The 25,258-nt window shown below is 53.5% G+C and overlaps 1 protein-coding gene across 1 annotated transcript; it reads right to left on the bottom strand.

Moving 5' to 3' along the window:
* Positions 1-2,411: 2,411 nt before the first annotated feature.
* On the bottom strand, positions 2,412-24,309 carry ZNF7 (zinc finger protein 7). Its single transcript, XM_087447090.1, has 7 exons — positions 24,288-24,309; positions 20,701-20,984; positions 19,995-20,579; positions 18,624-18,668; positions 18,105-18,231; positions 12,740-12,856; positions 2,412-8,395 (listed from the first exon to the last, which is right to left on the bottom strand). Exons 1-7 carry the CDS (start codon positions 24,307-24,309, stop codon positions 6,609-6,611), a joined length of 2,967 nt encoding a protein of 988 aa, XP_087303216.1. The 3' UTR covers positions 2,412-6,608.
* Positions 24,310-25,258: the final 949 nt, after the last annotated feature.

The raw sequence follows: 25,258 nt of genomic DNA, 5'->3' as shown, positions 1-25,258 counted from the left end.
GGAGGAGCCGGTGGTCTTTTCTCCATCAGCCTTCCCTCCGCCCCCCCAGATGAGGCTTCCCTGTGACAGTGTCCTTCGTCTGCTGTCTTTTGAGCTTGTGACTGCCTAGGGTGGCAGGACGGGGCTTCAAGAGGCTCTCCCTGCTGGCTCGTGCTCTGAGCGGCTGCTGGTCCCAGCGTGAGGACACACGTTTAGAATTGAAAGCCACTGAGACTTGAGGCTTCCATTGTGCAGGAATTTGGCCAGTGCAACCAGGAATAGAGACCTGGGGTCTGAGCCCGGCCTTCATGCCCCAGCAGGGTGCTCTGGGCTCCACTGCCATGGAGGGGCCGTGTGGCTGGGACTCCATGGTTCTAAGCCATACGCCTTGCGGCAGAGGAGAGGCACCTCCCAGGCCACCCTCGTGTTGGCGTCTGTGAGAAATACGCACTCCTTCCCAGGGGACCCTCGGGAGGGGAGAACAGAGCATCCCTTGAAACCATCTCAAGCCTCAGCAGTCCTTGCAGGCTGGGTGCTTTTCCACTCACAGGCCAACAGGCTCGGAGTTGCACGTGGCAGAGATTTGCACACCCTTTCCCTGCCTGCCGGGCTGCAGAGACCCCCTTGTCCTTGTGAGCCTGGCCAGGTTGCCTGGCTGTTTGTGTCCACAGCTACATGGCTGTGCCCACTCTGCTAGTCCACTCCTCGGGCCCCTGGAGGATCTGAGGAGGGTCAGCTGACTCTAGGAGGGCCCCACACCCCTCGCAGGCACAGCATCTGGTCACACCGTCTGCTCCTGTCTCCACCCTCGCGGGATTCCGGGTGAGTGGGGGCATAGTGCTCTGCTTGCTCACCAGCCCCTACGCCGCAGAAGGTGCTGTCTGCCTTTTATGCCATCTGGTGAGGAACAGCAGGGTCAGAACATTGTTCTCCATCCTCGTAGACTGGATGTGGCAGCCGTGACCATGCTGCCCCTCCCACAGGAGCTGCGGGGCAGCCCTTCCCTCCGCTTCCCCTGCTGCTTGGCAGAGCTCCTGTGGCCAGGAGCGGGTAGCACAGACCTGCTCTCGGCCCTCGGATGAGCTCATCTCTGATACTGGAATTTCTTTTTTTTTTTTTTAATTTTATTTATTTATTTCTTCCCCCAAAGCCCCAGTAGATGGTTGTATGTCATAACTGCACATCCTTTTAGTTGCTGTATGTGGGACGCGGCCTCAGCATGGCCGGAGAAGCGGTGCGTCGGTGCATGCCCGGGATCCGAACCCGGGCTGCCAGCAGTGGAGCGCGAGCACTTAACCGCTAAGACACGGGGCCGGCCCAGGGAATTTCTGAGTTTGTCCCAGTTTGTGAGCCCTCGTACTTCTGTCTTGGGGGACGTGCAGGCACATGACACAAGATGTGTCAAGGTGCAGGTGGTTAAGTGGCTTGCGTGAGACAGGATGGGGAATGGGTTGTTCCCAGGACTGTTGGCTCCTGGGGCTGGGACGGAGCGAGGGAATGAGGGGCCTCGGCCTTAAGGCCGCACGTAGGATTTTGGCCTTACTGTGGGAGCAGTGGGGACAGACACGATCTGATTGGAGCAGGTCCCTCCAGCTGTGGTGCACCAACTTGCAGGCCAGTGGGGGTGGCCCTTCTCACCCACATCCTCTAACTCAGGGCATTGGTGAACTTTTCTGAAAAGGGCCAGAGAGTATTTTAGCTTCCAGGATGATAACGATTCTGTCAGCTCTGCCGTCGATCATGCCACGAAAGCAGCCAGAGACAATATGTAGACGAATGGGCATGATTGTGTTCCAATAAAAGTTTTTACAGGCACTGAAATTTTAATTTCATGTGTCATACAATATGTTCAACCATTTAAAAAACCATTCTTAGCTCCAGAGCTGTACAAAACAGGTAGTGGGTGGGTGGTAACTCTGTTACCTCCCTCACCCAGCTGTCTCGAGGCTCGGGTGGGCAGATCTTGTGTGCCCACAGGACTCCCCCAGGCTACAGAGGGACTGTCCACCCTCATCTGTGGTCAGTCTCCACCACAGACCCGGACTCGAGGACAGGGGCTGGCCCCGTCCACCTTTGCCCCCAGGCCCGCACAAGGCCTTGCAGAGAACAGATGTTTACACCTGGAAAATTACCTTTCAGTTTTGTTGACCTTATTTAGGTCTCTGTGGAAACTCTTGAAGCCGGGTATTTCCTCTCCCTAACGTCCTGACCTCAAAGCCTGGAGGCACCCCAAATGCATCATTCATTCATTGAACAACCATTTCCCAGGCTCTGAGTGTAAGCCGCACGCACTGGGCATACAGGGATGTGTAAACCCACCTGGGCTCTGACCCCCACCCCCACTTTATTTGTGAAGCTTCCAGAAAGCTCAAAATAGTTCCAATCCAATGTCACATATCAAAGCTTAATCTGATAATTGAGATAAAAAGCAATTTCAGGTCAAAGTCATGGGTTTAATTTACTGTCTCCAAGAGAGAAATCCAGAGTATTTTAAAATCTACCCTGAAACAGAGTTCTGGAAATTCTTAAAATGAGTTTACCGTCATATATACTGAAGCCCAAATTGGGAAATATAGCTTGAAAGTAGAACAGAATATCCCAAAATGTGCACCACCCTACGGATAGCCCTCCTCCTCTCTCCCCGAAAAAGAACCAGCAGCACACGTGACATGCACAGAAGCTTCTCGAGCATTCCTGGGACCTCAAACCTGTGCAGTAGTCTGAATTCAAAATGTCACACCAAGCAGGCCCTCAAGTATCAGGCGTCCTTTTCACATGGACTCCACATCCCATACTTCTGCAGCTGGTCTTTAGACTGGAACACAGGGCTGTAGGCTTTTCCATTGAATTCTCAGTTGTATTGGGACGTTTAAGTGAACAAAGCACATTAAGAGTTGAGAGAGGGCCAGCCCGGTGGCTTAGCGGGAAGTACGCACGCTCTGCTACTGGCAGCCCAGGTTCAGATCCTGGGGGCGCACCGAGGCACCGCTTCTCCAGCCATGCTGAGGCCACGTCCCACATACAGCAACTAGAAGGATGTGCAACTATGACATACAACTATCTACTGGGGCTTTGGGGAAAAAAAAAAAAGGAGGAGGATTGGCAATAGATGTTAGCTCAGAGCCGGTCTTCCTCAGCAAAAAGAGGAGGATTAGCATGGATGTTAGCTCAGGGCTGATCTTCCTCACAAAAAAAAAAAGAGTTGAGAGAAAAAAAATCATTTCTCCAAGGCTAGAGAGCATGACGTTTCTCCCCAAGTTAACAAGGTGAGACGGCTAGTGTGGTGAACTCGGCTCTCGCAGCACCAGAGCGGCCAGAGGTGATCGCAAACACATGGGCCAGCTGTGTGCCAGGACGCTTTATTTGGTCACATGGAAATTTAATTTCAATATGACTTTCAAATGTCACAAAAGTCTTGTTTTTTTCCCTCAACATTTAAAAATGTAAAAACCACTCTTAGCTCTTAGGCCTGTTAAAAGGTAAACTGAGGCATATTAAAAACCTGAAGAGTGTGTTTGAGCAGACGTGGACTGGAACCAGCAGCACCAAACTGAACGTGGTCAGGAGCGCTGTGCCAACGGGAGCTGGGAGGGGCCTCTATAGAGAAGATGCAGAAGCAGAGCAAGGAAACCGACAGGCTGTAGCTCCAGCAGTCGCCTCATTGGGGAAAGCCTCCTTGGCTGTTGGTGATTGGCTGTTTCCAAATTTCATTGTCTCTGATATGAATGCATTTACAGGAAGTGACTCTGGCTTAGGTTTCGGTCTGCTCACATGGGTACCGAGCCATTAGGGCCACCAGTCTAATGGCCTGGGTTTGATTACTTTAACAGGCTGCACAAGAGCAGGCAGCAGACTGCATCTGGCCCACAGGCCATAGTTTGCCAGCCCCTGATCTAGAACCCTGTCAGCCCACAGGGTTCAGGTGCTGGAGGGATTGAAGGCTGAAGCCTTGGGCCCTTTTGGCCAGCCTGTGGTTGCTGTTAGGGGAAAGAAGGCAGCATTAAGCCCGGGGTGGAATCTGGGGGAGTCCATATAACCTTCCACGGCTTTGTCCCGTCATCACCTGGGAAGTGGCTGGGAGATGATTCCCTTCTGAGGACAGCGCATTCAGTGACCAAGTTGCCTTCCTACAGCATGTGGGCTTGGAGGCGGCGAGGGAGGTGGGGTCGTTTGGAGAAGCCCTGTCAGCACACAACAGCACCAGGTGCCAGAGATAGCAGGAGTGTGGCGTGTCCACCCAGGACCGTGACTCTTGGCTCCTTGTTGGGTGACCCACAGAGCCTGGAATATTTACAGCCCATTCAGATAGGGCCCACCCCTGTCCAGACCTGAAGGTGGTGACCACCTAGTTGAGCACAGCAGCCAAGGTGGGGGACATCATGTCCATAATCTCTGCAGTTTACACAAGTTCCTGGCCCTCTGGTCTTGACCCTTCTGGACACAAGTTCTGGGTGGAGGAGGGGACAGCTGGAGACACTTCCATGTACTGAACTGGGCACACTGATTTCACGGCGTCCTGGCACCTGGGGAGGGAAGGTGCAGGTGCAGGTTGGGGGACAACCTTCATCCCCAGAACCAGCACTGCAGCCAGAGAACACGTGACACGTGCACCTGGCTTAGCAGCTGCACCGGCAACCAGGCTGACCTACTGCAGGGCTGAGATCCCTGTCCACGTGCTGGAAACAGCAACTCCCATGGACTCGACCGTCCTGAACTCTGCTGTTCCCAATGCCACCAAAAAGCTCTGGAAACTCCCAGTGCAAACAAGGGGCCAGCACTTGTTTCACCTGATACAAATCTGTAACCTACTCTGGGGCTGTGCCACGCATGATCAAGGCTGCAATGTCTCGGGGATCTGCCCATGGGCTCAACCAAAACCCAGGGTGATGGTGACCCAAATAAGTGTTGCAACAAATTCTGAAGTGACCCGTCCCCCTCTGGTTACCTGCCTACATGTGCAAGAAACGGGCTTCTCCATCTGAAGTGGGGGGGGGTCACCGGGGCCCAGATACTGCCCCTGTGATTATTGGCAATGACACCAAAGATCGGCAGGTCCTGAGTGGGTGGTACTGGGTGGTAGCCCATCTGAGTAAGACTCCTGGTCCTCTGGAATTGTTCAGCTGGTGGGTCCAGGACCTTGGGGCAGGGCTGGGGTCAACACTGCAGGCCGGCCTCATCTGGAGGCCTTAATTAGATGCTCTGTGAGAAAAAGAGGTCCCAGCCTGTCTTGTCAGATTCACCAGAGTGGCTGACGGAGTGGCCGACCCATGTGAAAACTCAAGTTCTGGCAAGAAAGCCTCCGGGCACAGGGCCGAGTGCTGGGAGAGGTAACCTCCCCGCATGTTCTTACCGCGAGTGCAAGAGCACCAAGTGGCCCTGACCACTCTTCACCGGGGCTGTTTCTCAAGGCTGTGTTGGCAGGAAACCCTGAGGGATGAGGTAAAGGCCCCACCCTGCCAGCTCCCAACAGAGCGAGCAGGCCTGCTCACTGCTGTCAACGTGGTGACTCCCCAAGCTGTTTCTCGGCAACACACACGCAGTGTACACGGCACCACTGGGGCCGTCACCCTGTGGGACTTGGGAACCGACGTGCCCACGCCAACATGCCGACTCCTGCTCAGCAGTCTCCGTCTCCAGCCAACCTCCGTGCAAAGGCACCAGGCTCACCTGGCGGCTCACAGACCCTCCCAGCTGGCAGTTTGCGTGGCAGGAGTTCTGAGGAAGTGTGGTAAGCAGCAATCAACAGTGCACACCCTGGCCTCTGCGTGACCTGCCGGGCTGCGAGAAGACGCTCCCGCAGTGCTGAGGCCCAGGCCCACACGCTCGGTGTGGCTGGAGACACGGGCTCGGGGTCTGCAGTGGGAGGGGCAGGGGTGTGATGCAAGCAGCTGCTTGTACTCGCCTGGTGAGAGGAGTTCTTTTACACAGCTTAACTCTTGTAACCACCCCATGACAACGCTCAGAGAGGCAGACAGGCTCTGGATCTCGGGGAGGGCAAGCAGCGCCCCACAGTTACAGAGCAGGTCCCCAGGCCCAGGTGCTGTTTCTGGAGGGCCCGTGCACGTCCACCCTTGAGGAACGGCAGTCACGCTGACCGGCTTCTCCGCAGAGGCCAGCACCCGGGTGCTCTGGCCTTGCATGGCTGCATCCCTGGGGTGCTCTGACGGGGGATGAGATTTAACGAAAAGGAGTCAGTGAAGGAGGCACGAGGGAATTCTCTGCACGCCTATTCTGGACTTCCACTAACGTGAGCTAACACATCCTGACCACTGAAGCCAGGCCGAGAAACTGGTGCTTAAAGGAGGACATTCTGGGTAAGTCCTTTCCACCTGCTCGTCTGGCAGAGCTCACCAGGCTTTTCTCATCCACAGGACCTGGGGCCTCCCCTCGGTGAACTCAGAACTCTGCACACATGTACCCTGACGCGAGGGACACAGGCTTCATGGAACAGGACAAAGTCAAACATTCCAGCAAATGAACATACACTTTGTATTATCTCTGGATATTCTCAAGAGAGCAATTCTGAATCTTTCCCAATGTTCTAAATCTTTCTCATTATAAATGATCCCATATAAAATAAGTAAGTTAAGGCTGTAGGTTTATTCACATTTATACAGAATTACAAAGGTCTATCCCATGTGAATTTTCTGATGCTGAGTCAGCCTTGAGCTCCGATTAAAGGCTTTGCCACATTCATTACATTTATAAGGTTTCTCTCCAGTGTGAATTCTCTGATGTATAATTAGATGTGAGCGCCATCTGAATATTTTCTCACATTCATTACATTTATGCAGTTTCTTTACAGTATTAGTTTTTTTACGGCTCACGGAGGCAGAACCTTCCAGGGTATTCCCATATTCATGATACCACTGGGCTCGAGTGTGTATTCTCTGGTGCTCAATAAGATAGGAACTCCGACTGAAGGCTTTCCCACACTCACTACATCCATAGGGCTTCACTCCAGCATGAATTATCTGGTGCTGGAAAAGGGTGGAGTTCTGACTGAAGGCTTTCCCACACTCACTGCATTTGTAGGGTCTCTCCCCTGTGTGGACCCTCTGATGTATGGTGAGCTGTGTGCTCATGCTGAAAGCTTTCCCACACTCGAGGCACTCGTAGGGCTTCTCTCCCTTATGGATTCTCTGATGGTAAATGAGGCTGGAGCTCTGGCTGAAGGCCTTTCCACAGTCACTACACTCATAGGGTTTCTCTCCAGTGTGAATTCTCTGGTGCTGAATCAGGTGTGAACCCTGGACAAAGCCTTTCCCACACTCATCACATTTAAATGGTTTTTCTCCAGTGTGAGTCCTCTGGTGGCGAATAAGCCGGGAGCTACAACCGAAGGCTTTTGCACACTTGTTGCACTTGTAAGGCTTCTCTCCAGTGTGAGTTAGCTGATGCTGGCTGAGGCGAGAGACCCACCTGAAAGCCTTCCCACACTCATCGCACTTAAACGGCTTCTCTGCAGCATGGATCCTCTGATGGGCAATAAGACTGGGACTATCCAGGGTTCTTGGGGCTTGGGGTTTCTCTCCAGCATGCATCCGCTGGTGCTGAGAGAGGGTCGAGCTCTGGCTGAAGGCCTTCCCACACTCCTGGCATGGGTAGGGCCTCTCTCCAGTGTGAGTCCTCTGGTGTCTGACCAGCTGCGACTGCTGGCTGAAGCCCTTCCCACACTCCCGGCAGCCATAGGGCCTCTCTCCCGTGTGGACCCTCTGATGGTGGATGAGGCTGGAGCTCTGACCAAAGGCTTTTCCACATTCCTCGCACCTGTAGGGCTTCTCTCCAGTATGAATTCTTTGATGCTGAATAAGTTTTGAGCTCAGGCGAAAGGCTTTTCCACACTCAGTGCATTTGAATGGCTTCTCTCCAGTGTGGATTCTCTGATGCTGATTAAGCTGTGAGCACAATCGGAAGACTTTCCCACATTCCTCACATTCATATGGCTTCTCTCCATGGCAGTTACTTTGATGTTTCCCCTGTAAGCAATCAGATACTTTTTTTTGGCACTCGTGACATCTGCTAGGTCTCTTCTGTGTGCTGATTTCCTGATGCAGAGCAACACTGGAAGCAGATCTGAAGCTCCTGCCACACATGTCGCATCTTCGGGATGCCCCTTCTGCAGTATTGCCCTGACTTTTACCCGGCTGACAACGCAGGCCACCACTGCTCCCCAGCTCGCCACGTCCCTGGGCGTCCTCCTTGGCAAAGGTCTTCCTGGGAGCCACGGTCCCTGTGTTTAAGCGGTTTCTCTGGAAGAGGAAGCCTGGCTTCCTCTCTGACCAGACCTCAGAATCAGAGGCGTCTCCAACGCCAGGACTCTGTGGGGGGATTCTGACCCTCACCGCACGGGATTCCGCTCTCAGAACGTCCACGTCCTCACAGGCCTGCTCACTATCAGTCCTAATTGTGGAATCTGGAAAGACAAAAAATGAAACGCTCCTTATCCCTGTGTTCAGAGAAAGGATGAGATGGGCGTGGGGTTCAGAGCATCCCCGGGAACTGAGCTCCCTCCCAGGATGGCCTCCACCAAGCACCGACACACCCCACTTGGGAAGACGCCACAAGAAGTCGACACCTGTGACAGCTCTCAAAATTTCATTTCATTCATACTTTTTACTTCATGCATTCCTTCAACTACTGTGTACTTGGCAGAGGGCTAAGAACCACCCACCTACACGGGGGATACACAGCAGAGAGGCTCATGCCACAGGGAACTGGTACAAGGAAAAACCCACGAAGAAGCCAAGTGAGCCTGAGAGGGTGGGAAGCGCAGTGAGAGGCAGGATTAGGCTGAGAGGTCAGAGGCTCCTGGGTCCAGAGGAGGTGGAGAATGAGGAAAGAGGGATTTACAACTATGAACAGAGGGATGGGTAAGTACTGAGAAAGGTGAGGCAGAAGAGCTGCTGAGGGGGTACAAGGGTTAGCCTGAGAGGGCTGGGCATCATGGGTTTCTGAGCGGGACCCCAGGCCTGAACTCTGCTTCCTCCAGCTACTGCCAAGCCACTCCCTCTGACTTGCGCCTGACCCTGTCCCACGCTAGTCTGCCCCTCGGCTTCCAGGGGGCCACACCCACTGGCCCAGACTGACTTCCCCTTCCCTTTGGTTTCTGGAGGGTCCGCCTACTCCTGCCTGGCCCCCATGAGGCCTTCCTGACGTCCACTTTCCTTCTGGACTCTCCAAATAAGTGTCAGCCTGCTTCCTACCCTGCAATCCCAGAGAGCACCTTTGCTGAAGTCAGACAACCTCCCTGGTGTCCATGATCACAATCAGGGTCACAACCAGCTTCATAACCAGTGTTATAACCAGCATCACAACCAAATCATAACCACCATCACAAGCAGTTTCATAACCACCTTCATAACCAGGGTCATAACCAGCTTCATAACCAGCATCATAACTAATCTCATAACCAGGTTTATAACCAGCAATACAACTAGAATCATAACCAGCGTCACAACCAGTTTCATAACCAACTTCAAAACCAGCATCATAACCAATTTCATAACCAGAATCATAACCAGCCCGTTTCTACCCCACAGTGAAACCCAAGGGCCCAGATACAGGGCTACTGCCAGCCCCCAGCATCAGCACCATCTCCAGCTACAGTGATCTACATCTCCGTCAGTCCTGGGGTGTGGAAGGGGCCACCGTGCACAAGCATCTTCTATGAACAAGGAACAGTTCCTGGTCATTCCTCAATCAGTCTTTACGACCACCCAATGAGGTCAGTAGTGGAATCGCCAGCCCACAGATAAGGATCTTGTGGCTCAGAGAGGTTAAGCAACTTGCCCATTGTCACACAGCTAATGAGAGGTTCAGGAATGGACCCAGGTCTGTTCTCCAAATCCACGCTCTTTCAACCTCTCCGTGCCCTCAAGACACAGGGCATCTCCCGCCTGGTCTTCGCCGCACAGTCACACCACCTTGCAAACCTGCTCCTTCAGCAGGGCGGGAGCAGCCACACAGTACTGCTCTCCTCTGCCTCCCACTGGAACGCACAGGCCCTACAGGCGGCCACGAAAGCGCGGTGGAGATGCCTGCCTGCCGAGCCAGCCATGAGCCCAGGACCCGGCTGCACAAGAGAAAGAAAGGAAATGCCACATGAAGCAGGACGAGGACGCCACAGACCGCCTACCCGCTCTGGAGTCGGCCTCCCCCTGGTTCCCTGTAACTTGGTCTGCAGGAGCCTGGGTGACATTATGAGATTCTCACCTCCCTACACGGCCCTGCCTTCCATGGCCCACAGCCTCCTGTCTGGATCAGCTCACCACACACTCCCTCCCTCCAGGCCCACATCACACCTCACGAAGCACAGCCCATCTCTTCCTGCCCCACTTACCAGCGACAGCCTCCTCTGACAAAGACCCTCTCCCGACAAGCCCAGCTCTTCTCGACCAGGCCTGCAAGGATGAAATACTCAAGGCCATGTCCCTAGGATGACCCAGCCCCCCTAAAGCACCTGCCTGAGAAAACTCAAGGCCTCTAGAAGAACCTACTGCTTGCCCCAGTCACACCTGAGGATAGGCCATCTCCCGACTGTGGGAAGGAAGGTCCCAACTTCCACAAGTGCTAGGCGGGTCACCTGGACCAGCCCCGGCCTGCTGTTGTAACCTGTCCCTCCCCTGGCTCTGCAGCCCCACTTGCCTCCACCTGCCTCGGGCACCTCTGAACACAGACACTGAGTTAGCCCACGCTGGACTCTTCCCCACTGCAGCCATTACTATGGGCTGAAATCTGTCCTCACCACTTTAACTAGTGTCTGGCTGTTTATCTACAATGCTGCCCACAAGGCCCCTCGGGGACCCGTGACTGAGGCCCAGGGCTCCTCCCCTTCCCCTGGAGCATGAAAGCCCTTCTGTACGAGCTCTGGGTAACCTCTGAGAAGATGCACATACTGAAAAACAGAGCCTCATTCTGGAGGTGGTTTTCCCTCCAAGAAGGGATGTGTATTCCTGCTGGCTGACAGGCACCAAGGCCACTAGCAACAGGGGTGGCTGTGATGGAGGGTGGGGCCACAGCTGCAGGCCCTGCCTTCTCCCGCCACCCTGCACCAGCCAGGCATAAGTAACACCTCTGAGCATGTACATTTTTCTGGCATGTTCCCACGTCCATCTCCGAGGCTGGCCTCCTGCCCTGTGTGCTCAGAAACGTGAGCAGCTCTAGTCTCATCACAGGGATGTTCTCTGTTGTCACCTTGTAACCATAAAAACCGTTTGCTGCACACAAACCCGTTGCACTACCTAACTCTGCCAACTCTGGCTGGCTCTTCTCCATGGTGCCCTCTTTGAAGTCTCCCCCAACCTTGGAAATATTTAATCGGGGGCTGGGTTTTAACTGGGCCAGGCTATAGCTTCACCTTCCTCCCAGGAAGGATCAGAAAGGGGCCTGAACAAGAAGGCAGGGCCCTCAGTTATGGAGCCAAGGATGCCAGGGGCAGGGTGTGTGGTCAAGGCTCCCAACACTCCTGCCCACACTTTTGCCGCCGTCCTCACAGTGGTGTGTGTGAAGAGGCCTCAGACTCGGTGACCCGTTTCCAGGAGGCCCTTCCAGGCAGGAAGAGCACCCCTGAACTGTCACAATGCTGAGTCTCCTGACTGCTTCCAGACAGCCCCAGAGACCACCACGTGGGGGCCAGGCCCAGCCCTGTTGCAGCAGTGACTATGGGATACTGAGGCTGGCAAGAAGGAGGACTTCCTTTCTTTGGCCAGGACGCAGGCAACCCAGCTCCCTGACCAAACTGGGTGACGTGTCTGCCAGGGAGGCTCAGCCAAGGCTGGAGGTGATGGCATCACTCCAAGAGGGCCCCATGGGAGCCAACGCTGTGAGGGGGCAGGTGCCCCTGTCATGGGCTGACTGTGCCCGAGAGATGTGCTTAACCTCCAACCCCAGGACCTTAGAATACGACCTTATTTGTAAACAGGATTTGCTGAGATAGAGTTAGTTAAGACGAGGTCATGCAGGAGTAGGGTGGGCCCTAATCCAATATGCTGGTCCCTTGTGAGAAGACAGAGACACAAGGACAAGGCTGTGTGACACAGAGGATTGGAGTGATGCAGCCACAAGCCCCCAGGAACGCCTGGGGCCAGAGAAGCTGCAAGAGGCAGGAAGAGCCCTCTCCTACAGGTTTCAGAGGGGACACGACCCTGCCGATGCCTGGATTTCAGACCTCTGGCCCCCAAAGGTCTCACAAGAGACCTCTGTCTCTCTTGTGAGACAACAAGTCTGTTGTTTTAAGCCTCCAGTTTGTGCTGCTTTGCTACAGCAGCCCAGGAAACTAACACCGCCTGGAGCCTGATCTGAGAGGCTGGGGTCACCCAGGGCCCTGATAAGCTCTAGAGGGAGCTGCTAGGGGGCTGGGGCGGGCCATCAGGGAAAGCTGATGTTCACCTGAGAGGCTGCTCAGAGCCAAGCTTAGTGCCTCCCTCGGATCCACATGTTTGTACCTCTGCTCAGTAAGAGTATTAATAAAATTAGAAACTGAACAAAATGTGGCTGAAAAACAAACTTTGTTTTTGTCATAACGAAAAGGTGTTTTGTGTCCTTGCCTTTCTGTAGTCCAGTTTCTCCCGAGGCAGCCCCACGGCTGGTCTATGCTTCCGTCAATGGGCCCACCCCATGGCCTCATGGCAGCCCAGCAAACCTGCATGGTTGGTCCCTGGGGTCCGCCTCCAGCCTGCCACCTTGCTGGGCGTAGGTTTTCTGAACCCCTCCTCACCCCTGCATCTGGAAGCTTCTCTGCCACAGGCCTGAGTCTCACCCGTCTGGGAGGTCCTTGGCACCTCTCTCCCCTCTGCTCCCTGCAGGTCGAGGACCCATGGCTCCTGCCCCTGCTCCAGCCGGGAGATCAGCTCAGGCTTGAAGACCAGGAATCCTGCTGTGGGGACGGCAGAGAATGAGATGGTGTCAGCGTGACTGGGAGCACACAGCTCAGCCCCCTGGTTTCTAGGAGTAAAGGGGTGACGGCTGGGGTGCAGGCAGAGCCTGTGAAGGGAGCATCAGGGGGTGAGAGTCTGGGCAGTGGCCCTCTCTGTCCAGATCTGTCCAGCTCCTGAGGATGGACAGCAATGGATGCCTGGACTCCCAGCCTGTCCCCATCTGCAGCAGGGCCAGGATCCCCAGGGTACCCTGTCACCAAAGAGTCTGCAAAGAACTGGCCAGCTCTATCCTGCAGAGAAAGAAGCCAGGCACTGTCAGCACTTCCCTCGGCAGAGACGTGCCGTCCCTCAGTGCAGAGGGCAGGGACACTTCCAGAGCCAGGGTGCCTAAGGAACAAGACAAGAGCAACAACAAAAATAAACCAACGAATTAAACGGATTTCAAACCAGAAGGTGCTAAGGTCCAAACCTCACGCAGTCACCCCCAGCCTCATGACCTTGTGTGAAGCCCTGGGGGCTTCGGCAGACTGGTGAGTGGTGCAGACCTGTGGCGCCCACCTAACACCCGCCTTTGGGGGCCACCAGCCCCCATGCTGGGGGCCGGCTGCGTGCTCCCAGCCCGTCCAGGGCCCTCTGGTTGGTGCTTCCCTCCAGCTTCCGGCCATGGGGTGGAGAAGGGCCGGCAGAAAGACCCGAGGTCGCAGGCCTCAGGTGCAGGCAGGAAGCACATGGAACGCTCACGTGGAATGCTCAGAGAAACATCCTGGGGCCAGCCATGAAGGGAGTCACGGCAGTCCACAGGCTGCATGTCCAACAAAATACGACTGAACGTGAAGGCCATCATGACAGCCAGCTCAAAACCACTGGCTACTGGACACTAAACAATGAAATACTAAGAGGCAACTGTATTTACAAGAAGTCAAAATTTGTAGGATGCAGCTGAAGCAGTACTCAAAGATAAAATTTTACCTTTTTAAATACACTGACTACAAATAAAAATGGTTGAACACAAATAAGGTAAATATTAAATTCAAGAATTTGGGAACAAAACAACACAGCAAACCCAAATAAATAAAAAGGAAGAAAATAGTAAAGGTGGGGCAGGATTCGACGAAATAGAGAACAAAGACCTAACAACCTCCACCCAACCCACCAAAGATCAGCAAAACTGAAAGCTGCTTCTCTGAAAAGATGAATTACAAGTCTTGTGGCAAAATCCATCAAGGTCAAAAGCGAAAAAACACCGCCAAGAAATAAAATAAAGAAGGGAAACAACCACAAACAGAGATTAAAAATAAAAAGAGTACTATGAACAAATACATGCTAAAAAAATTGAAAATCTAAATGAATCAATCAATTTGTAGAAAAACTAGAAATGACGAAATTACCACAGGAGGAAATCCACCAGCTTGATAACCATTAAGTATCAAAGAAACGTATGCTAATGGGAGGCCTCCCTCCCCAAGGGCCCAAGGCCCAGACGCTTTTACAGGTGAGTTCTACCAAAATCGTGGAGGTTCAATTAATTCCATCTATGTAAATTCATCCAGAAATTTAAAAAGATAGCAAAAGCTGCCCAGCTCATTTTATGAAACTTCTATGCCAAATGCCATTTGCCAAAAAATGCCAAAACTATATAATTCACAAAAAGAAACATAAGTCCATTTCGCTTATTAACAGGGATGCAAAAATCCAAGATACAATACTAGTTAGCTGAGTCCAAAAGGGTATCAAAATTTATATGTAAATATCATGATTTAAGTAAGGTTTATTCCAGGAATACAACAAAATGTCAATGTAATTTACTATACTAATAAACTAAAGAAAAAAAATCATGAGTACCTCAATTGACACAGAAAAAGAATTCACAACTTGATACACTTATTTATAATTAAAAACAAAACTCCTTAGCCAACTTCTTCTGTTCTTAATTAGATGCATTCCCTTTAAAATCAGGAACAAAGCAGGCCTGCACTCAGCAGTCCTGTCTAACACAGCCCCGGTGCTCTGGGCACTGCTACAGGTCAGGATACATGGGGGCAGAGAGAGAAAATACTCAACTCTCACCTGCAGGCCCCTCCTCCTGGAACACAACAGGGAGTTCAACTAAGCTGCCAAATACAAGATCAACCCTCCAAAACCAACAGCATTTCTGCACAACAGCAATAACCAGCTAAAAATATAGTCACATAAAAAAGATACATTCACAAATCAGCCAAAACCCAGACCACTCTGGAGAAAATTCCAGAACTCTAATAAATGACGCAGAAGGTAGGTGGAATAAATGGAGACACATTCCATTGTCTTGGATGGGAACAGTTAACATCAGAAAGATGTTAGCCCTCTTCATAGTATCCACAAATACAAAGCACTCCCAAGAAAAATTCCAGTGCAATTTTTAAGGAATGCAAACTTATTCTAAATTTATCTGAAACAATTATCCTATTACCCATGAGTAGGTAAGTGAAATTTTAAAAAGAATAAAAAGAAAACAACCAACCAAACAGTGGCGAGCTGGCTCATAAGAGACCGAGGAAGAGGCCAGGTCAGAAACACACCACTGCGGCGCCGGCCCCGTGGCTTGGTGGTTAGGTGTGCGTGCTCCACTGCTGGCAGCCCAAGCCCGGATCCTGGGCGCGCACCGACGCACCGCTTGTCCAGCCAAGCGGCGTTCCACATACAGCAACTAGAGGGATGGGCAATTATGACATACCACTATCTACTGAGGCTTTGGGGAGAAAAAGGGAAAAAAAGGGAGGAGGATTGGCAATAGATGTTAGCTCAGGGCCGGTCGGTCTTCCTGAGCAAAAAGAGGAGGATTGGCATGGATGTTAGCTCAGGGCTGATCTTCCTCAAAAAAAAAAGAAACACACCATTGCACACAAGAAAAAGGTGGTTCCACAAATCCCCGGGAAAAGATGGATTGTTTAGCGGATGATGCTGGGGAAATGGCTCAGCATGGACAAAAATAAAACAAGATTCTTACTTAACTCTGCACACATACCTGGAGCTCAGATCTAAATGAGAAAGATAAACTATAAAATCCACAGGAAAGGGCCGGCCCCGTGGCTTAGCGGTTAAGTGGCGGCCTGGGTTCGGATCCTGGGCACGCACCAACGCACCACTTGTCCGGCCATGCTGAGGCCGCATCCCACATACAGCAACTAGCAGGATGTGCAACTATGACATACAACTATCTACTGGGGCTTTGGGGAAAAAAAAAAAGGAGGAGGATTGGCAATGATGTTAGCTCAGAGCCGGTCTTCCTCAGCAAAAAGAGGAGGATTAGCATGGATGTTAGCTCAGGGCTGATCTTCCTCACAAATACAAAATAAAATCCACAGGAGAAAACACAGGCGATGACCTCAGAGCAGGAAAGAACTTTTAAATAAAACTTCAAAGGGACAACCCATAAGGCAAAAACTGACAGATTTAATTACATTAAAACACGACCTCGCAAAGTTAACAAACAAGAGAAATGGGAAAAGATGCTGACAAAGCACAAACCTACAGGGAATATGATGTACTCTAAACTTGGGCCACATCATCCGTCGGGTGGTGGCAGTGACCTGCCATTGTGCCTATGCGCACAAAAACTGGGCCACAGCTACTGAGACAAACATCACTTCAGCGGAGTCATTGGCAACACATGCTGAATTTCACTGCTCTCCACCCCATCTTCGAAAAGATTATCCTGTGACTTGACACTGAAGCAAGAAGTTAGCATAGGAGCAGAAGGCCGTGGAAAAGAGCAGCAGGGCGTACCTTTGAGATGGGAGAAGCAAAGCGTTTGTCACCGGAGCACTGACTGCAATTCAGTCACCTGCACATGTACACACCAGACCTGAGAAAGGAGGACGGGCACAGCGATGGGGCCGTCTGGTTTGTCACCAGATCCACACGGAAGGAATGGCTGCCAAATGCTGGCCAAGAAAGCGCGAGCATCAGCCTCGTTGAAGAAAACTTCAGCGACTTAAGAAAGGCTGCGTCACCCACACTCTTGATGGCCCACAGGACGCCATCAGGTCAAAGTGTGGACGTGGAAACCAAGCCAGAGTGATTAACCAGAGGACATGAGGTGACATGAAATATACCCAAGCCCATTTACTCCATGTGTCCTTCTCTTTCTGTTTGTGACACATGCTAAACCATGTCTAAATGAGTCTAAGAGCGCTCTTAAAAAGTAAAATAAAAATTTAAATGATAAGAAAAAATTGTGTTGCAGTATAATCAGCAGTCTTCTACCTCTTAACGGTACATAAAATAATGACGTTTCACAACACACTGCATTTTAGATTCGATGAAATCTAATACAAGAAACAATAAACACCTTTGATCAATAGGGCCCAGCACCCCCAGTAGACGACGGGCCAAGGCTCTGAGAAGAGCCTGTACTGAAAAAACTCTTAACACAAGTGAAAGACACTCAGGGTCAGCAGGAATCAGAGAAATGCAGGCTCAAACCATGACAGGCTCTCACCATCTGCCAAGCTGGGCCCTGCCAGGCTGGCTTGGACAGAGGGGTACAGGCCTGGGCCAGCACGCTGAGAGGCACCTAGCTGACCACCTCACCCCTGCCTACCCCACTCCTGGACCCCAGCCCAGACACTCTCTCGCTGGTCCAGGGTGCTCACATGCCGTGGGGCTGGAGACGGAGGGGGCCAATGCAGCGAGGGGTCATAAACCCCTTCCATAAAGGTGCATTCCAAGTAACAGGGCACATCTTGCAAGAACACAAACAAAACACAGACGGACATGAAGCGCCCTAGAGTGGCTGCCTCTGGTGGTCGGGGGGATGAGAGAAGATGACTGCCAGCAGGGCAGGAGGGGCAAGGGGTACCCTGAGGGTATCCACAAGCGGCCCCCAGGGCATCACTGCAGCCCTGGCTCTGCCAGGCAACCATTTCCTTAGACCCCACGAGCCAATAATTTCCCTTTTATTGTCTGAGCTATTTCTAGTTTGGATTCTGTGTCTTAAAACAAGTTAACCTATTAGTTCAAGCAAAAAGACGACTTTATTAGCTCCCAGAATTCCCTCTACCCCGTGAGGATGGAGTCATGTGACATGTGCAAAGCTTGGAGCCTGCCTGGCTCACTGTGACCTCTCCCGGGGTCAGCTCTGACCCACAAGGACTCATAGGCCCAAGACCCCACTTAGCCTGAGAGGGCCTAACCTCTGACAGAGGCCTGGCGAGGTGGGTGCTGACTGAGGACACAGGGGGAGGGGGTCCCGAGGTGCAGCCTCACCTAGTCCAGCCACACTGCTGTGGTTTTCCAGCATCACCTCCTTGTAGAGGGCCCTCTGGCCAGGGTCCAGACACTGCCACTCTTCCCGCGAGAAGTGCACGGCCACATCACCAAATGTCACAGCCTCCTGAAAGGACACACACCAGCACCCCAGGGACCCCTGGGTGCCAGCCCCACTCTGGTGCCGTCTCACGGTGTGTCTCAGGCACAGGCACCACAGGGTTGGGCGAGGCAGTCACCAGGCCCCTCTGGCTCTACATCGAGGGGAGGGGCAGTATCCAGGAGGGGGAGGGACCCAAACCACGGTGACCTACAACCCTCCCCCCTTGAGAGCCTCGGGGGCCCCAGCCTGGGCAGGAGTTTGTTCACTACCTTGGGGACGGGCATGCCTGAGCCTGGCAAGGGCCACAGTGAGGGGCGAGGCAGGGTTAAGGCCCAGGCTCAGTGGGCAGGGCGGGTGCCAAGGGAGGAGGTGGGGGCCCTCACAGGACCAGTGAGGGGAGGCAGTCAGACTCCTACCATGAGGCTCGGTGGGTGGGCATCCACGTGTCCTGGCCAAGAGACCTGCTGGCAGTTATGAAAGAGTCAGAGATCAGGGTGCGGGAGGCCCCCACCCCCGACTCCCCGGCTAGTTGAGGAGGTACTGTGTTTTCCGATCCTTCACCTTCAACTCCAGATGTTCTCTGGCAGAGACAGAGAGCGGGGCCCAAGTGGATATGGCACTTGAGTATCTGCCCCCCCAGAGCTTTGTTCATCTCTCAGTATGTGGTGTGTGTGAATCACTCCACAGACACATAGGGGGTGGTTGCCACGTGTGGCAGGTACTCAGCTGAGCACTAAGGATGCAGCAGTGAACAACGCACAAGGCCTCTGCCTTCGTGAAGCATAGTCTAGTGGACGAGTTAAATAACCACACAAATAAACGCAAAATAGCAACCTTGAAAGCGCTGGAGTACAAGAAACTCTGAAAGCATTTAAATTAGGAAACTCTGACTTAGTCTGACAGGTCATCTCCTTGAGATGATGGAGGTGGGGAGGCCACTCCAGGCAACAGGAACAGCATGTGGAAAAGGCCTGAGGCAGAAAGGAATGGGGCTGAATGAGCCAGCGGCCTCTCCAACCTCACAGCCTGCAAGGGGAAGATGGTGTGACTGGAGATTAGAGTAGACAAGGACCAGAATGATGGATTATAGGGAAAAGAGGAGAGGATGCAGGAACCCCTTTCCCGCATACATCAACCTGGCCCCCTCCCCAGACATCTCCCAGGAGGTCAGAATAACTGGGCTTCCTAGGGGAGCTTTTTGGCTCAGAAAGCGGCTTGTGGGTGGAAGCCCCAGGCCGTGGGCACAGCGAGGCTGACAAAGCCAGCAGCGACCACTCTCAGATGGGCCCTCACCTGGGCCTGGCCAGGAGGAGCGCAGCAGGCAGCGCTGGACCCCCGGTCCCCGGTAGAGAAGAGCAGGCCTGAGCGGGACCCAGGTCTCAGAGAAGGCGAACAGCCGACCTCGCCCAAGGCCAGCCCTTTTTGCCACTGTCACTACGTCCAGGTCTTCCAGAGGCATAAGTAAGGGAAAGGAGGCGCTGGAAGGGGGTGGTGATGCAGGAATGGGAGTCTGGACCGCCTGGAGTTGGCCTGAACCAGGCGGGAAAGCCCCGGGGGAGCCTGCGGGCCTCGGCCAAACGCCTCCCGCCCCCACGAGCCACGGCGGCTGCAGCTCGAGCACCTCCCCCGCCAGGCGCCCGCGGCCTCTCCAAGCCGCCCGCGCTTCCCCAAAGAGACGCGCAGGAGCGCGGGGCCCGCAGTGTCGGAAGCGAGAAGACGCGGGGCCGGCTACGACCACTCCGCCGAGGACAGACCCGCCAGAGCGCCCACCCACCGGGCCGACTCACCCTCACCGAGGACCGCCCGAGGCTCCGCACCCGCGGCGACGCCGGAAACGGGGCTCGGAGCGCGCGCCCGCTCCGGCCCGTATACTTCCGGCCGTTCTGGGCGGCTGGGAGGCTCGGCTGTCTCGGTGGTTCCCAGCCCAGCCACCAGGGCGCCGGGGAGGGGCGGGGCCCGAGCGTGAGGGAAAGGAGAGAGCCTGGGGAGGGCGTGGCCGGAGCCCAGGGAAGGGACCCGGCCAGAGTCCCGGGAGGCGGAGGACCCGCAGGCAACAGGGCAGAGCGGAACCCGGCACAACCGGCGGAAAGCCGGAGGGTCGCCCGGCCCCGGCCCGGCGCACCTCGGGTCACCAGTCTAAGGGCGCTGTCCCCGCACTGAGTGTGCCGGGCGTCTCTGCAGCAGAACGCACCATCCCAGGCCGTGGCCCCGGCTGGGGGTCCGTGTGGAAAGAGCGGGCGGTCCGCGCCGACCACCGCAGGGCCGGGGCGCCGAAGCCGAGAGCTGAGGACAGTGCGGACCACCCAGGAGCAGAGAGGCCCAGGCGAGGGTCGTATACCCGGACCCCAGGCGGAGGGCGGCGCGCCCCGAGGTCAGGCCCAGGCTTCCCCTCGCGCGCCCCCGCCCCTCCCCAGCTTCACGCGGACCCGGGGCCGTCTGTGCCGGGTGTTCCCCTAGATCCTCGCTCTGCCCTGCCCGTGGCGGCGGGCTCACCCCCGCTTCCTTAGGACTCGGCGGGAGCCTCCCCTCGGCGGCCCAGCTCCTGAAGACTCGGGGAGGACGCTCCTGCGTCTTCGGGAGCCTCCGCGTCCCCGGCGGCTCCGTCCTCTGCACCAGCCGGGGTGCGCCCTGCGCCGGGCCTGAGCCGCGTTCACACGGACAGCCCGGCGGCGGGAAGGGCGGGGCAGAGGGTGCGCAGATCTCTTTGTCGGGAGGGCCCTGACACCCGACTGGTCGATGACCAAATCCCGGGGTTCCTGACACAGCCACAGTGAAATCTGGCGCAAACCAAAGACGGGAAGTGAGCGGAGTCAATTCCCAGACCACCCTCCTGGGGTCCTAGGGGAGGTTAGGGTTCAGGCGTCCGCACCCCAGTCCCACAATCCTCACTGAGCCCCGAGCCCACAGAGCAAACGGACCGTTCACAGCCAGGGGCCTGAACGGTCCCTCAAATGGTCACAGCGCCCCTTCTCTGGGCCAGCTCAGATTGCTTTCTAGCTCTTTACAGCCTGGGATTGGGATTCCAAGCTGTAAATGTTCCCAGGGAAAAGCCCAGCTTAAAAATTACTTTCCAGGAGATGCATTTCCAAGGGCACTTTCTGTATCCTAGTAGATGGCCCAGAGCGATAATACTTTCAATACACGGGAGCAGACAGAGACCCTCCCCAGGCCATCACCATCCCTGGGCACTCAGGAGTCACAGTGTGTGTGTTTTGTTTTTTTTTTTTAATAATTTTATTTATTTATTTTTTTCCTCCAAAGCCCCAGTAGATAGTTGTATGTCATAGATGCACATCCTTCTAGTTGCTGTACGTGGGACGCAGCCTCAGCATGGCCAGAGAAGCGGTGTGTGGGTGCGCGCCCTGGATCCGAACCCTGGGCCGCCAGTAGCGGAGGGCGCGCACTTAACCACTAAGCCACGGGGCCGGCCCTCACAGTGTGTTAAAATGTGCCTGGGGTTTGTTTTAATCAGGTTGGTAAGACACGGAGACTCAGAAATGATTGTGATGAAGGAAGACATTTATACTCACGGTCCCTAGAAACAGGAGGCAGGACACACCACGCAGGGCCACGGAGGAAGGGCCACGGAGGAAGGGCCACGGAGGAAGCACCAGTCGGTCGGGAGGCAGAACAGGGGAGGGGAGAGCATGGCCCAGAGCCTTTATTGGGATTTTCGCAGGAAGGAGTGGGCGAGGCAGGGCAGGTACACTAAGTAAGTTTAGGATTGGATAGTTTGAATAATTTCAGCAGGCTCCAGGCTGCAGGTGTATCTCTAGTTGTCCGATACCTGGCCCCTGGGGTGATTTAGGGCAGGGGAATATTGGCCTGGTGTGTGCAAGTTTGACAAGGAGATGGTTGGGGGTGTGGGCTCTGAACTGGTTGGTGTGTATCAAAGCCTTGCTCTAAGGGGTCATTTGCCATCTCTAGAAATGCCTTTTGGATCCAGCCCTGCTCAGCTCAAAAGCTGGTGGGAGGAACCAGGAGACCCCAGGGCCCTGGACAGAAGCAGAAGTTCCCTGAGCCCCTCAGGGAAATGTTACCTGAGGAGGTCAGGGGCTGGGAATCGTGAGAGCGAAAGGAGGTAGATGTCGAGGGGGCCTGAGGAAGTGGGTCACAGGAGCTCCGGGTGACAGAGCCTGTGCCTAGCACAGAGAAGCCTCATCACCACCCCTCCTGGGCTCTCTGTGGCTTCAGGTGCTTCCTGAGGCCCCACCTCCTGCTCCTGTCTGACTCGTGTCCTGTACTTGACTTTTCTCCTTCTCAGACCTGAGTCCCTTGAAGGCAGAGCCTGTGATGTTTTCGTCCTCTCTCTCTGTCTTCTATGCTCAACAAAGACTACACATGCTCAATAGAAAATTGTTTGAAAGACCGACTAACCTCTGAGTCAGGAAAGTTATTTTTCTTTAAAGGAGAATAAAAGCTGAAATATAGGATTTCCAGAAATGAAACAGATTTCCTTCACTCAGAATGAAAGTTCAAGCTTAATCAGAATGGAACCCAAATATGGAAAAATATGGCTGAAGTGGGATTCAGAGATGCACCTTTTATAAAACCCACTTTACCAGATGTCACTAATACTTTTGGGTTCTTTTCCAAGAGGAAAGCTGCTTCCTGTTAGTGTCCATTTGAATACTGCAAGTTAAAAAATGTCAGGGCTCACATCCATTAAGATGGCTACTATCAAGAAAACAAGTGTTGGCGAGGATGTCGAGAAATTGGAACCCTTGTGCACTACTGGTAGGAATGTAAGATGGAAATTCCTCAAAAAATTAAACATAGTTTTAGCATATGACCCAGCAATTCCACTTCTGGGGATATACCCAAAAGAACTGAAAGCAGGACCTCGAAGAGATATTTATACACCCATGTTCATAGCAGCATTATTCACAATAGCTAAAAGGTGGAGGCAACCCAAGTGTCATCTATGGATGAATGGATAAACGTTCATTATATAATATTACTTAACCTTAAAAGAGAAAGAAATTCTGTCACATGCTACAACATGGATGAACCTTGAGGACATTATTGTAAGTGAAATATGCCAGTCACAAAAGAACAGGGGCCAGCCCAGTGGCGTAGCGGTTAAGTTTGCATGCTCTACTTTGGTGGCCCAGGGTTCGAGGGTTCTGATCCCAGGCTCAGACCCACGCACTGCTTATCAAGCCGTGCTGTGGTGGTGTCCCACGTATAAAGTAGAGGAAGATGAGAACAGATGTTAGCCCAGGGCCAATCTTCCTCAGCAAAAAAAGAGGATTGGCAACAGATGTTAGCTCAGGGCTAATCTTCCTCACCACAACAAAACAAAACACAAAAGTGTATGATTCCACTTCTATGAGGTATCTAGAGTAGTCAAATTCGTAGAGACAGAAAGTAGAATGGGGGGGGTGCCAGGAGCTGGGAGAAGGGGGATGAGGAGTCAGTGTTTGATGGGGACAGAGTGTCAATTTTGCAAGATGAAAAAAGCTATGGGGCTGGATGGTGGTGATGGCTGCACAACAATACGAATGTACTTAACACCAAACTGTACACTTAAAAATTAAGATGGTAAATATTATGTGTATTTTACCACAATAAAAAAAAATTCGGAAAGAACAGGGCTGAAAACTGACTTTCTTTGCATTTGGAAAAAAGGGCACCTCTTAGCTTAGTGAGAAAACTACATTTTACAAATATTTCAGGGATTTGCTAACATATTTTCAAATTCAGAAGGAAATCCCCTTTATGCTCATGCCAGTGAGCTGAGGATAAACTCAAAGTGAAAACACAAAGGCCCTGTCATGTATGTTTGCTGGACAATTCCAGAATATTCAGTTCTGCTTCAGGAGATAAGAACAACAAATGAGGAGGGTGGATGAAATGGAAGCAGGTGGCTGGTGAGACAGGTTCAACGCAGACGACAGAACCTGTGTGCTGACCCGGGACAGGGCGGAGCAGACAAACAGCTGTCTGTCAAGAGAAGGGGAGGGTGGACTAAGGGGGCCCCAAACACATCCCCCAAACATCCACGAGGCAAAGGAGCCCCTGCCTTCTGGCCCTCTGAGGCCTCCGAAACGCAGATAAAATCTGGAGCAGCTTCCCACCTGGTTGGCGGCCTGGCGCCATGGCCTGTGCCTGCCTCGGTGTGCCTGAGCCACAGAGGGTGTTGGCTCCAGGCGCTTCTCCTCTGCCTCACTTGCCCTCAGTGCTCATCCTCGCAACTCCATCGTGAGGCAGGAGTCAGGAACGCCTGGGATCCAGCATCGTCCGGATACCACAACCTTGAGCATCGCCTCCTGCCTCTGCAGGACCTTTCTGTGGCCCTCTGACACCATTCTCCCTTTAAGTGCCGGGCTCTCCAAGGCCCTCCCTGCCCCCCTCTCACGCTCCCGTGGTGAATTAACCAAAACCCTCAGCCACATCAGACACTCTCCACAGAGCTCCACACCCAGGGACCAGCTGCCGCCTGGATGCCCCCACTCACACCCAGCATGCACCAATCCCACCTCTCAAATGCCCTCCAGACCTCCAGGTGACCTGGCCTTTGTCACCAGGTTTCCCGAGCCAGAGCCCTGGGAGTGGGCGTGACTCCCGGCCCTGCACTGTCACCAACACTCCTCATTCCTCCTGGGTGCCTCGGCTCACCTCCTGCCGGCTGGGGTGGAAGTTGTCTCACAAAGTAAAGTGTATTTGTAGCAAATAGCAGGCCATGAGGAATCATTTCCAAAGTCATGGCATCCCCGGAGAAAGGGAAGCAGGAACTTTTATTTGGTTCGGGAATGAGGGAGAGGAGAGTACACTGCAGATTATGGTAATGAGGCTTAATGTCCTCCTGAAGAGACCTTCGCATTAACTCTTGTAGGCAGGCTTGGTTAGCTTCAGGGTGGTTGCTGGTTGTGTCTCAACATGAAAAAACAACTTGGGAAAACAGTTAAATGCTTCCAAACCCACCTTGAGTTCCTCAAGGCACTAGTCAGTGACAAAGTGACCTGTGAACTTCCCAGTGTCCCCTTCCCCTGCCCCCGACTGCCCAGGGTGTTGATCCAGGCTTAGCCAGGAGGACATACCACCCAAC

This window comes from Ceratotherium simum, chromosome 23 (genome assembly GCF_057802395.1).
Source record: "Ceratotherium simum simum isolate JZ-2026a chromosome 23, ASM5780239v1, whole genome shotgun sequence".
Classification (NCBI taxonomy): domain Eukaryota; kingdom Metazoa; phylum Chordata; class Mammalia; order Perissodactyla; family Rhinocerotidae; genus Ceratotherium; species Ceratotherium simum.
The sequence above is the reverse complement of the archived record's forward strand: the minus strand, read 5'-3'. Positions and strand labels throughout refer to the sequence as shown.